This window comes from Entelurus aequoreus, linkage group LG11 (genome assembly GCF_033978785.1).
Source record: "Entelurus aequoreus isolate RoL-2023_Sb linkage group LG11, RoL_Eaeq_v1.1, whole genome shotgun sequence".
Classification (NCBI taxonomy): domain Eukaryota; kingdom Metazoa; phylum Chordata; class Actinopteri; order Syngnathiformes; family Syngnathidae; genus Entelurus; species Entelurus aequoreus.
This window is the reverse complement of record NC_084741.1, coordinates 68,941,189-68,954,283: the sequence shown is the minus strand read 5'-3', so window position 1 is coordinate 68,954,283 and position 13,095 is coordinate 68,941,189. Positions and strand designations below refer to the sequence as shown.

Below are 13,095 nucleotides of genomic sequence, written 5' to 3'. Positions count from 1 at the left end.
TTCGTATTTAGTGTAGTGGGCATGTACTGCACACAGGGATGGCTCATTTAGCTAGGGGCTGGTCAGAGGCGGTCAATAGCACCGCCTCTGTAATCAATAGTAGAGCAAACAAGTGAAGAAGAAAAATCATCACATTTGATAAACCTGCTTTAGGGACATATAGTATTGTGGGGACACCATTTAAATGTCAATTTTACATAATACGGGGGGATTTAACATGTTTACAGACTTTAAATATGGGCTACAGAGGTGACCGAATCATTCCATTGACACAAGTAATTAACAGAAGAATAAAAAAAACCCAGACGGACACGCTGTACATTGTTCTCACTGTCCTGTACCAGGTTGTCGTCATTTACTTGGCCTCTGTCTGTCAATCATATGTCTGAAACTCAAGGACACAAAGATATCGAGGGCACGCCGTGTTTGGAAAGCTTAAAGGTCCTGCTACACGGCTCAGCTGCTACAGCTCCTGGCTAGCAAGAGGACGTTTATCTAAATCCCAGCCCGCGCTGTGCAAGGAAGAGTAAATCAGATGGTGTTTAACTGGGTTACTAAGGCTGAATGTTTTAACTACAGACTATAAGCCTATAAAAGGCTGAAAAGAGTCCAGCCAAAAAAGCTGTTTTAAATGCCAATAAAAGCTTAAGATGATAATTGTAGGAACAAGTTCTTGTTACTTGTGATGGTTGAGCTGATCCTCTGTGTTGAAGTGTGAAGGGCAAAGGGGGCAGGAGAAGGGAGCATCTCCTCCGTCGGTGTCCATGTCACACACCTGCAAGCAAGGACACAGTCAAAGGTAAGTACAAACAAATAAATAAGACAGCAATGTCTAAAAACACTTACACAATACCCATTACTCATCCTTTAATACTAGAGCCACTTATCTATCAAGAGTTACTGCTACTTTACTGGATCGCTTTCGTGAGTTTAAAAAAATTAACGGCAGGGTTTCAAGACTGCCAATATTAATTCTCAAGCTTTTACAACCTCTTGCTAAATTGCACACTTAAATGAACATTTGCATAGACAAAATTAATATTCCATTTAATTGCATTAAAAAGATGACCTTTTAAACCTAATTGGATAAAGTAAACAAGGTTAAAAGCAATGTCCAAGCTGGTTTGCAAATGCTAAATGGTAAACGATAAGACGTATAGTCTGCAAATTGCATTTGTGGCGCCACCTATGGGTTTTAGTCAAAATGCTTTGGAAGACATGCTGGAATTTTTCAGACCATGTGCTTGTCAGTCAGTCCCCTTAAAATATGTACCAAAAAGTGTGGCAATTCAACTTAACACTCTAGAACAGTGGTTCTTAACCTGGATTCGATCGAACCCTAGGGGTTCGGTGAGTCGGCTTCAGAGGTTCGGCGGAGCCTGCGCCGCGGAGGTCAAGACACACCCGACTCAGCGTGTAAATAAAAACTTCTCCCTATCGGCGTATTATGGATACGGCAACAGCAGAAGTCACACTGATTTGCAGGTGTGTAATTTGTTGTGAGTTCATGCACGGTTCATTTTGCGCACCAGTAAAAAAAACATAATTTTGTCTTGAATTTGAAAAAAACTAAACATTTTATTTTTCACTAAAGAAGGGTTCGGTGAATGCGCATATGAAACTAGTGGGGTTCGGTACCTCCAACAAGGTTAAGAACCACTGCTCTAGAACAAGGGTCTTTAGGCTGTTGATCTTTGGGACTTCACCAGTAGAACTTGCCTTGGTGCACGGTCGAGGCCAGGGATCTTGGGCTCAAAAAAGGTTGGTGACCACTGCTCTAAAATGTCGTGTATGTTTTGTACAGCGTATTGATCTTTGTAAGAACTTACATGTGGGGTAAAATTTGGGGGTTAAAAAATATTTTTTCTGAAAAAACACAGAAGTGGTGCACCAAGTTTTTGTGTGCAGGGGTTCAAGAGTAGCTTACAGACATACAAGTTATGTGAAAAAATAGGACACCCCTTAGGCGTAATTTGAAATAAACAACAAGACCTTTATAGTAATATTTAGTGTCTGTACTGTATAAGAGGTGGTTTATGAATGGTACCGGTTTGCGTCCGCGCTTGCGGCGAGTATAAGAGGTGGTTTATGAATGGTACCGGTTTGCGTCCGCGCTTGCGGCGAGGCTGCTCCGACGTGTGAATGAGTTGGTGCCTCTTCAGGGTTGCCGCCTGAGCAAAGTTTTTGCCGCACACGTCGCAGCAGAAGGGCTTGTTTCCAAAGTGGTTCATGGTGTGACGCAGCAGGCTCTGCGAGTTGCTCAAGGATTTTGAACACACCTGCACAACAACGAGAAAGACGCAACGTCACTATTGTATGAGGCGGCGAGGATTAAATTGTGGGGGCCGGACTCCAATTGACACCTTGCAAGTGAAGAGCTTTTCTCCCGTGTGACTGTAGACGTGTGTGCGCAGGAAGACACGTCGGGTGAAGGTCTTGCCACAGTACGGGCACACGTGGGGCAGAGCTGTGCGGGACCAGTCCTGCAACAACTTTGCTGGTGGAGGGAGGTTTGCGGTGTCTGGGGCTGCTAATGTTACACTCTCCGTCTCCTCCTTTGAGCCTGAGTCCTTGTTTCCTGAAGACAGAAAAACATTGAAATTCCTGCAACGTGTTCATACAATTGTTTCCCCCAAGCAACCTGTCGAAACACTGTACCTTTGCTCACGATCCGGAAAATTGGCCTGCTTCTCTTAGCAGGCGGTGGTGCATCCGACTGGTTAGCAGTGGCGGGCACGGAGAGTGGTTGCTTTGAGCTCTGTGGCGCATCCTGAGAGGTGGCTATTTCCTCACTCATGTCCACATCATCTATGGGCCCACACTCCATGACGCGGTGTTGCCTGCGATGGTACAGGTATTGGGTGGTGTTCATGAAGGTCTGCTCACAGTAGGAACAACTGTGGAGCGGCTTGAGCAGATTGTGCTTCGCCTTGCGATGTGTGGCCAACTCAGTCGAGCCTTTGAAGTTCGCCCCGCACTCGATGCACAGGAACAACTCAGTTTGCTGTGCGGACAGGGTGGAAAGAGCGCCACTTTGGTCCTGCTCGTCTGTCACGCTGCTAGGCTCGTAGGGATGTTCCAATCTGGTCATCGCCACCGTCACGCTACCTTCGCCTTTCTGCCGGTGTTGCTTGCGGTGGTAGAGGAAGAGGGTGGTATTGAGAAAGCTCTCCCCGCACACTGTGCAGTGGTGAAGGGCCTCCTCGAAGCCATGTGTCTTTCGGTGGGCCACGAGTTCGGACACAAGGCCGAAGCAGGAGCCACAGTCCACACACAAGAGCACGGGATCAGGCTTGGGCTTTTTTACTGTCCCTCTCCTCCTGGGAGACTCTTCCTGTGTCACATCAGTTGCTATTGGGTCAGAATTCTGAGTGGAAGGACTCTCTCCAACTTCCTGCTGCTGTTCCTCTTCTATTCCGACTCCCTCTGCTTCTTCAGGTTCGTGGTTGCTGACGTCACTCGGTGAGAGCTCAGACTGTGGCTCAGGAGGCGACTGGCTTTCAGCGAGGACCTTTTGACAGGCACCTTCTTTACGGTGACTCTGCCACAGATCCAGGCTCTTAAAGAGCTCCTCGCAGTCCCCGCACTGGTAGAGGATTCTGGGCTGCTCTTCCACATGCTCTTCGTTGACCTCAGGTTGCACGGTGACCACCAGCCCCTGGATCGACTGACTATCAGGCTCTTCGGGCTGCGGTTCTACTTGGACTTGGATCTGTGGGAACTCCTGTGTCAGCTGTGCCTAGAGAACAAGAAAGAATTGGAGGGGAGGGGTGGAAAGTTGATTAGAGTTTTTGATTGAGAAAGTATTTCTCGAATTACTACTGTTTGGGCTATGGTGCCATCTTTTGGACGGGTTCGCTCACTGCATGTGCTGCATTGCCCTGCTGTTTAGACTGTGCTATGAACCAGCCGTTCATAGCGTTTCTACTCCTATGGATTCTTTATTTATCACTCCGAGCAACGTTTGTAAGTTTTACAGTTCAAGTAAAACAATTCTTACCTACTAAACCGTCCCATGTGTGATGTCTGCAGAAGTGTTTCCATGCATATTTGTACGCGCTATCGTACAGTAATGCAATGATGCTAGCGTCATAAGCATTAGATAATATGCTAACACATTTGCGAGTGTCTTTGTTAGTATTACTAACTTACAATGACATTATTTTTGTATTGTTTCAGTTTCATAAATTTACCAAGATGTCACCGTGGAGTTATCGAGTCTGATTAGCTGATTGGAGAGCTTTCTTCCGCAGCAAGTGGTTTCATGATGATGACTTTTGTGTTTTGTTTGACAAGCAGTTTCGAAACATCCATCCATTTTCTACCGCTTGTTCCTTTTGGGGTTGCGGGGGGTGCTGGAGCCTATCTCAGCTGCATTCGGGCGGAAGGCGGGGTACACCCTGGACAAGTCGCCACCTCATCGCAGGGCCAACACAGATAGACAGTTTCGAAACAATTTAGGTAAAAAAAACATTTTGTACATCATTCTGTGTAAATAAATAATTTCACAACGTATATACCTGCGGTTTATAGTCCTAATAAATGGAAAAATATATTTGATTCTAAAATCTTGTGGGCGTGGCATATATACACAGTATATATAAAACATATTTTCAGTTAAGTGTCTTTAAACTGACAGTGCCAGTGCCAAACGATTATTTTGCACTTGAAAACAATACCTTATTAAAATTTGCAGTGATGGAATGTTGCAATACAATTACACTTCCACTTGTAATTCCTTATATCTTTCAAAATTGCTCTTTCGAGAATTTGGAAGAAGTTTAATCAAATTGCGATGAATCAGGAGCAAAATACTGATCATAAACAAATGACAAGGAACTCTGAAGACATGAATTTGTTATCACAAACATGAGCCAAAAAACTATTTTAATTTTACTCATAATAGGCGAATTAATAAAAGCTGACATGGGACTTATTTAAGGCAGCGACCTAAGTTAGGGACTGCACCAAATGCTAAATAGAAGAGAGCTGATGTAATGGCATTTATAGCTTATTATCCTCTGCAAAACTGCAAAATGTACCAAAAGTGTGTAAAAATGGACTGTATTGTGTTATGCCTTATGGGTATCATAAACCATAAAGATAGTTACCCAGTTACCATGACATTGAGGCGCCCCCTGCTGCAATTAATTTTAGCCCCCTTGATTTAAACATTTGCATGCAATAAGACTGAATGTAAATGTTCTCTTTATCTTCAGATGACATTTACAGCCTCTGTTGCGTGTAGCGACGGCTCTTTTAATAAACAAAGAAATTATAGCAGCCTCGCAAATGAAGTGAGGCTGCAGTAAACCAGCTTAATATGTCAACGCACAGAAGAGGCAATCTAGCAGGTTTCCTGAAGCCGATGAGAGATTCGTCAAATGGATGAATAGAAGTGGCGGACGGATTTCTCACGCTCGTCTTACCGCGGAATGCAATCAGTCTGTCGGCTGTGTCACTGTGCTTTATAGACAAGTGTTAGAAGCTTTGAGTTAAAGGAGTGTGGGCACAAGCTCGGCCTCGAGACAACCGCCCGCCCACTCCTAAACGAGGACCCATGACTTGCTGCTTTCAATCCCGAGGGTCTCGCCTGAGTTGTCACAAGACGCTGACACTCAACAAGTTAGCTTTATGCACCTTTCAATCAACGCTGCAGCACTCAATTAACACCAATGTCCGAGTTGATGCGATGTAAAATTTGTCAAATCTAGGCTGAGGAGATATAAAATATGGAAGCACAATCAAGGGCTGTAGAGTTCATTACTGGTGCACAGGGACCATTCTGGTGAGTCAGATGGCCTCCACAGATAGCACGCAGGTGAAGCAGCAGCTTGGGCTTCAGTCTGCTTTGTGACCTCATTACACGCCTTTCTCGTCTGCTCCAAATCTTCACATCGATTGCCATCTTGCCGATATGAGATCCTTTCTGCAAACTGAGATCAAGCAGCCATTGCAGCCTGATAATAAGAAAAACTGCGCTTAGAAATCCGATTGAGAAAAAACATTTAACATTTCTGAAGGAAGGATAGATTTGGCTTTGTGATCGCTCAGCATCAGTATTATTAATGTGATGGCTTCCTTGGCAAGTTCTGCAAAGTCATACCAGTATGCTATCATATTATTTTTTTAATGCAGAAGAGAGGATTTAACCATTTGGGTTTGGATTTATTGATGTAATACTGTTTTAATGCCTTACTTGGCCAGGTCACTCTCACATGATGGAACCTCTAAGGAATGAGAAAGTCTCACCCAAGTAATTTTTTCCACTAAATGATCACTTATCAATATTAATGCTGCCATTTTGGCCGGAGCGTTTATTTACCAAAACCACAAAAAGGACATCACCTTAATTGGAAGTAGGAAATAACTGACGAGAGTCTGACTGTTGTTTAAAAAAACTCAAAATAATGTCTTGTACTTTAATAATGTTTTGGAGTGCATAATACATTGGAAAGGTGGTAGCTCTTTTTGACCACAGACATTTATTAAGAAGTAGGGCTGGGCGATATATTGACTTTGTAAGATATATCAATATATTTTTAAACAAGATATGAGTTAAGAAAATAGCCTAAATCAAAACTGTTCTGGAGTTGCCATATTTCGCACGAGAAATGCTGCCAAAAATGTAAGCCGAAGTGAGGAAGATCATGGCCACACAATTAAGTCAAGTCACTTACTTCACTTACTTACTTTTTGCAAAAATGACTAATGATTAGGGATGTCCGATAATGGCTTTTTGCTGATATCTGATATTCCGATATTGTCCAACTCTTTAATTACCGATACCGATATCAACCGATACCGATAACCGATATATGCAGTCGTGGAATTAACACATTATTATGCCTAATTTGGACAACCATGTATGGTGAAGATAAGGTACTTTTAAAAAAAAAATAAAAAATAAGATAACTAAATTAGAAACATTTTCTTGAATAAAAAAGAAAGTAAAACAATATAAAAACAGTTACATAGAAACTAGTAATTAATGAAAATGACTAAAATTAACTGTTAAAGGTTAGTACTATTAGTGGACAAGCAGCACGCACAATCATGTGTGCTTACAGACTGTATCCCTTGCAGACTGTATTGATATATATTGATATATAATGTAGGAACCAGAATATTGATAACAGAAAGAAATGGGGGAGGGAGGTTTTTTGGGTTGGTGCACTAATTGTAAGTGTATCTTGTGTTTTTTTATGTTGATTTAATAAAAAAACAAAAAAAACAAAAACAAAAACAAAAAAACGATACAGATAATAAAAAAAACGATACCGATAATTTCCGATATTACATTTTAACGCATTTATCGGCCGATAATATCGGCCTGCCGATATTATCGGCCGATAAATGCTGCTGAGCAGAAAAGAAATCAGAGAATCAGAGATTCGGTGACCACAGATGACGCGCTAGCTGTCCAAAGTCGGGACCCAGGGTGGACCACTCATCTGTGCATCAGTTGGGGACGTCTCTGCGCTGCTGACCTATCTCCACTCAAGATGATCTCCTGCTGGCCCCACTATGGACTGGACTCTCACACTATTATGCTAGATCTACTCGACGTCCATTGCACCGGTCGCCGAGGGGGTCCCCACATCTGCGGTCCCCTCCAAGGTTTCTCATTGTCATCCCATTGAGTTGAGTTTTTCCTTGCCCTGATGTGGGATCTGAGCAGAGGATGTTGTTGTGGTTTGTGCAGCCCTTTGAGACACTCGTGATTTAGAGCTATATAAGTAAACTTTGATTGATTGATTGACTTGGCGCTTACCAGAACCGTACGTGTGTGACAGTCCATTACATCGTCGACTGGGAATTAAAAAGTGCCTGCCTGCAAATTAATTTTTTATCTGAGTTTGATACATTTTGTAATATTTGCACAGCTATGTTTGCACAGCTATTTTTGTATTTTATTTATGTTATGTAATTCTGTGCTACTTAAATACCTGTTAATACCCATCTTGACTAACTGGGTTAATAAAAGTGCCACACTGACTGTTTACAGTACAGTTGTCATCGAGTTCAATTTCAGTGAATCTCGCTCAAAGATGAATATCTTTATATGTATACTTTCACCGGAAAATATATCGAGATATATATCGAATATCAAGTTTAAGTCAAAATATATCGAGATATACTTTCCGTCCATATCGCCCAGCCCTATTAAGAAGTATTATTAAGTTTACTTTACAACACAGCAGCAACAGAACCAATGTTGTAATTGAAGAGCCAAAATGATTACCACTAACAAGTTTATTGTAGGCAGTACAACTTCCCTGAATTGTGGATTACTTTGAGCCGTTCGGTTGATTTCAACAGTAAAATTTGCAGGTGGCATTAATAACTGGCAGCAGGAAGGGTCACATTGTTAAACTTGTGCATGAGTAAGTCCTGTGCAGGACTAACTAACAGTAGATCTCCTCCTGGTGATTCCGCCTTTGGAGGAAATTACCTGACAGTGACTTGAAAGCGGTGAGTAATTGACTAACTCATTTTGTACTCTGTGTTTTCTGCAATATTTCAACATGTCCAGCATTGACAGTGCACATGAGATGCTGTGCAACAAAACAGTCAGCAGCAGAGTAACAATCTGTACTCTGTGTGGAAAACAGTTCAGCCCCTCGCGTTCCTGCTGTGCTAATCAATTTTCTGCACAAAAGAGCACATCATGCAGCCCCAAATTGCCGCAAACAGCGTTGTGTTTAGTGCTCAGCTGCGGGTAACGGTTGTCATTACAGATTTTAGTTTTTCGAGGAGCTTTATTGTCATACCAGCACACGAGTGCATATGCACAGTATCAAGAGCACTGGCGCCTTACGTCATCAATCACCAGAAATGATGACTGCTAAAAAAAAAAAAGGTATTATGTCATGCGAGATTCCAGAGGCCTCATCTATAAAAGTTGCGCACAAAAAAAGTTGTGTTAGCGGCAGTAAAATAATTAAGCAACTTTCGCCGCGAACGTTTTTTATAGAAGCATTCTATCCGGAAAAGGTTGGGTATTCCTACGCACTGTTTTGACTATGCGTAAATTGTTTTTCAGAATTTTTTTTGCAGGGCATTAAAGCTCACACTCACATGAAAAAAAAGCACAATAAAATACATAGCAACACCCTTTTCACAATGTATATGCATTCCTCTAATTCAGGATATAATGTATATTTATTTGTTAGACCTAATTATCAAAATTTAGGGTTGTATTGTACATGCAGTTATAATGTGGTGTGTCATTGAAGTATTTATTTTTATTGAATGGCACAGGACTGTATAAATAGGTCGGGAGGTGCATCTGACTTTATGTAGTTTTTTTTTTAAAGATTAAAGACTCGAAAATATGGATTGTAGCACAATATTTTGGTTTGATAAAATCATGTTGTGAAGTTAGGAAATTATTAATACATTTTTTTCTATAACACTGTTATAGTGCAAATGTTTGGATCTCACATATACACTTGGGCTGCAGCTATTTTAGTAATCGAGTAATCTAACGTTTAGTCTGTTGGAAGAAACAGCATATTAACCGGAGCTCAAGTAGATGGGGTGGGGTGGCTCGGTTGGTAGAGCAGCTGTGCCAGCAACTTGAGGGTTTCAGGTTCATTTACCGCTTCTGCCATTCTAGTCACTGCCGTTGTGTCGTTGGGCAAGACACTTTAGCCACCAGCTCCGAGTGCCAGCCACACTGGTTTAAATGTAGCTTAAAGATTTAGACTCAGAGAAATAAGAGACAGAGGTGTTTTTACAGTGTGTTCAAGGACCGCTGAACAGAGTAGGACGCCCCAAAGCTACGCCAGAAATAATATATAATAATAGATTTTATTTGCTAAGCACTTTTCATTCAACTACATATTGAAGTGCTAAAGTACAAATCAATGTTTGAAACAGATAAAATACTGAAACTTAAACACCAACAATGAAGCATAAGAAACACAAAACATGCAAAATAGTTGTTTTTTTAACAATGTGTCTTTTTATTTTAGTTATTAAAAAATATTGGTCACAAGATTTCAGTGTGTGTATAAGTACAGTACTTTTTGAGCACATTCATCAACAACGCGGTAATAATGATAACCGTAATAATTTTGGTCAAGATAGCAGTGATATGAAATGTTTATATCGTTCCTTCTCTCCTCATAGCCAATTATGCAAATTATACAATGCCATCATATTGACACTGCACCAGTCCACACCCGCACCGCCACAGAATTATAGGTACTGCCAATCTGTGGCAGTACCTATGACAGATGAGGATGTTAAAAAAGTGCCTTACCTTCCTCTCTCTCAGTATTTGTGATGTTTCTGTCACGAGCTTCATCGAAAGGTTCCATTTTATTAAATAGCTGTTAACTTCTTTTTTCCTTGTGTGAGAGTGAAAGGGCGAATAAATGTCATTTCGGTTCTTTTTATAAACCAGTTTCTGAGGTGCCATTGTATATTCCAATTGTTGCAACTGAGACCTTTATGTCACAATAGCCAATTGGAGTGGAATCTGACACCATAGCAGGGTTTACTCTACATGTAATTGATTGTGGCGCTGAACCACAGCATAATAAAAGCCATCACACCATAATTTTTTTTAATTTTTTTTATAAAACAGACTTTTTTTGTTAACATGTTAAAGGTGTTTACTAAAAATACAAGCATGTTGAACACATGTATCATGTTGTAATTAAATAAACTCAAATCATAACCATAACATGTAGATTCCTTTCTTCCATGAAGACAAGAATATAAGTTGGTGTATTGCCTTATTCTGATGACTTGCATTGATTGGAATCAGACAGGATTCACAGTAGCGCAGCACATTTTACATTTTCGAATTTACATTGTGGCGGTGAAAAAAGTCCTCCTTTCTGTCTAATACCACATAAAAGTGGTTGGTTTTTGGCATCTTATTTGTCCAGCTTCCATACTCGTTTTTATACACTTTACAAGAAATACATTGCCTGCAAACTCCGTTCCGTAGCTTGCTGGCTTGTGTGCGTGAACTTTCTGAGACTCTTATTTTGTTAGCTCATTAAGAATGGAGCAGCACTTTTATTGTGAAGGTAGGAACTGTGCGGTCGGTCTTTAGGCTTTTAATGGCATGTGCGGCACGAGAGTCTGTTGAAATAAAAAGTGTTTCTCGTCTTCCTGTCCGTCGTTTTGTCCTTCAAACTGAGCTGGTAGCAGCCAGCGTCATCTCACAAGATCCTTGGGTGCCGCGAATGTCAATCAAGTGATGAAAGTGACGTCATAGTGAAGATTGATGATCGCAAATTTTTCGGACTATTTATTTAATGCCTGCTGGCGATCGACTGACACCCTCCGCGATCGACCGGTAGCTTGTGATCGACGTAATGGGCACCCCTGCTCTACGCTTTACTTTGAAAAACATGCATCTGAATCGCGTGTCAGCATAAACTCTACAGCTGGTTGCACACTTGATCATCCCTGCAACAGACTTGGCACTCGGCAAAAGTGAGGAGAGAACAATGAAGTGAAGTGAATTACATTTATATAGCGCTTTTCTCTAGTGACTCAAAGCGCTTTATCTGTGTTGGCCCTGCGATGAGGTGGTGACTTGTCCAGGGTGTACCACGCCTTCCGCCCGAATGCAGCTGAGATAGGCTCCAGCACCCCCGCGACCCCGAACAGGACAAGCAGTAGAAAATGGATGGATGGAGGGATAGTGAAACCCATTATCTACATCTTTAAGCTACATTTAAAGCAGTGTGGGTGGCGCTGGGAGCAGGTGGGTAAAGTGTCTTGCCCAAGGACATAAAAACTGTGACTAAGATGGCGGAAGCGGGAATCGAAGCCTGCGAAATGGACTCTAATTTTGACATTATTATGTGCGTCTTCGAATCTCGGTTTTCATATTTCTTTGTGGAGTTATTAGCATGTGCTCGCCGGGCGTGTGTGGATTTTCTCCGGGTACTCCAGCTTCTACATGCATTACAAAAATATGAACGTGTGTGTGAAGGGATGAACATGGAAATAGTGTTAAAGCGCTTTGAGTACCTTAAAGGTAGAAAAGCGCTATATTAAAGGCCTACTGAAAGCCACTACTACCGACCACGCAGTCTGATAGTTTATATATCAATGATGAAATCTTAAGATTGCAACACATGCCAATACGGCCGGGTTAACTTATAAAGTGACATTTTAAAATTCCCGGGAAATATCCGGCTGAAACATCGCGGTATGATGACGTATGCGCGTGACGAAGTCCGAGTAACGGAAGTTATGGTACCCCGTAGAATCCTATACAAAAAGCTCTGTTTTCATTTCATAATTCCACAGCATTCTGGACATCTTTTGCAATTTTTTTAAGGAACAATGAAGGCTGCAAAGAAGACAGTTGTAGGTGGGATCAGTGTATTAGCAGCGGACTACAGCAACACAACCAGGAGGACTTTGTTGGAGCGCTAGCCGCACTAGCCGCACTAGCCGCCGACTTCACCTTGACTTCCTACGTCTCCGGGCCGCCAAACGCATCGGGTGAAGTCCTTCGTCCTTCTGCCGATCGCTGGAACGCAGGTGAGCACGGGTGTTGATGAGCAAATGAGGGCTGGCTGGCGTAGGTGGAGAGCTAATGTTTTTAGCATAGCTCTGTGCAGTCCGGTTGCTAAGTTAGATTCAATGGCGTCGTTAGCACAGCATTGTTAACCTTCGCCAGCCTGGAAAGCATTAACCGTGTATTTACATGTCCACGGTTTAATAGTATTGTTGATTTTCTATCTATACTTCCAGTCAGGGGTTTATTTCTTTTGTTTCTATATGCAGTTAAAGCAAGATGCTATCACGTTAGCTCGTAGCATTTCGCCGATGTATTGTCGTGGAGATAAAAGGCACTGAATGTCCATTTCGCGTTCTCGACTCTCATTTTCAAGAGGATATAGTATCCGAGGTGGTTTAAAATACAAATCTGTGATCTACAATAGAAAAAGGAGAGTGTGGAATCCAATGAGCCAGCTTGTACCTAAGTTACGGTCAGAGCGAAAAAAGATACGTCCATCACTGCCTCTCAAGTCATTCACTGTAACGTTCCTCATCTACGAATCTTTCATCCTCGCTCAAATTAATGGGGTAATCATCACTTTCTCGGTCCGA

At 41.9% G+C, this 13,095-nt stretch overlaps 1 protein-coding gene across 3 annotated transcripts in view; it reads right to left on the bottom strand.

Annotated features, from left to right (window-relative positions):
• Window positions 1-13,095, bottom strand: part of znf574 (zinc finger protein 574) — a 47,041-nt gene that overhangs the window by 19,161 nt on the left and 14,785 nt on the right. For all 3 annotated transcript variants that reach the window (XM_062063898.1, XM_062063899.1, XM_062063896.1), the window contains 4 exons: window positions 2,659-3,739; window positions 2,364-2,578; window positions 2,100-2,279; window positions 681-775 (listed from right to left, as the gene is read on the bottom strand). In XM_062063898.1, the coding sequence (XP_061919882.1) occupies window positions 681-775; window positions 2,100-2,279; window positions 2,364-2,578; window positions 2,659-3,739 (1,571 nt within the window). The remainder of the gene's footprint in view (window positions 1-680; window positions 776-2,099; window positions 2,280-2,363; window positions 2,579-2,658; window positions 3,740-13,095) is intronic.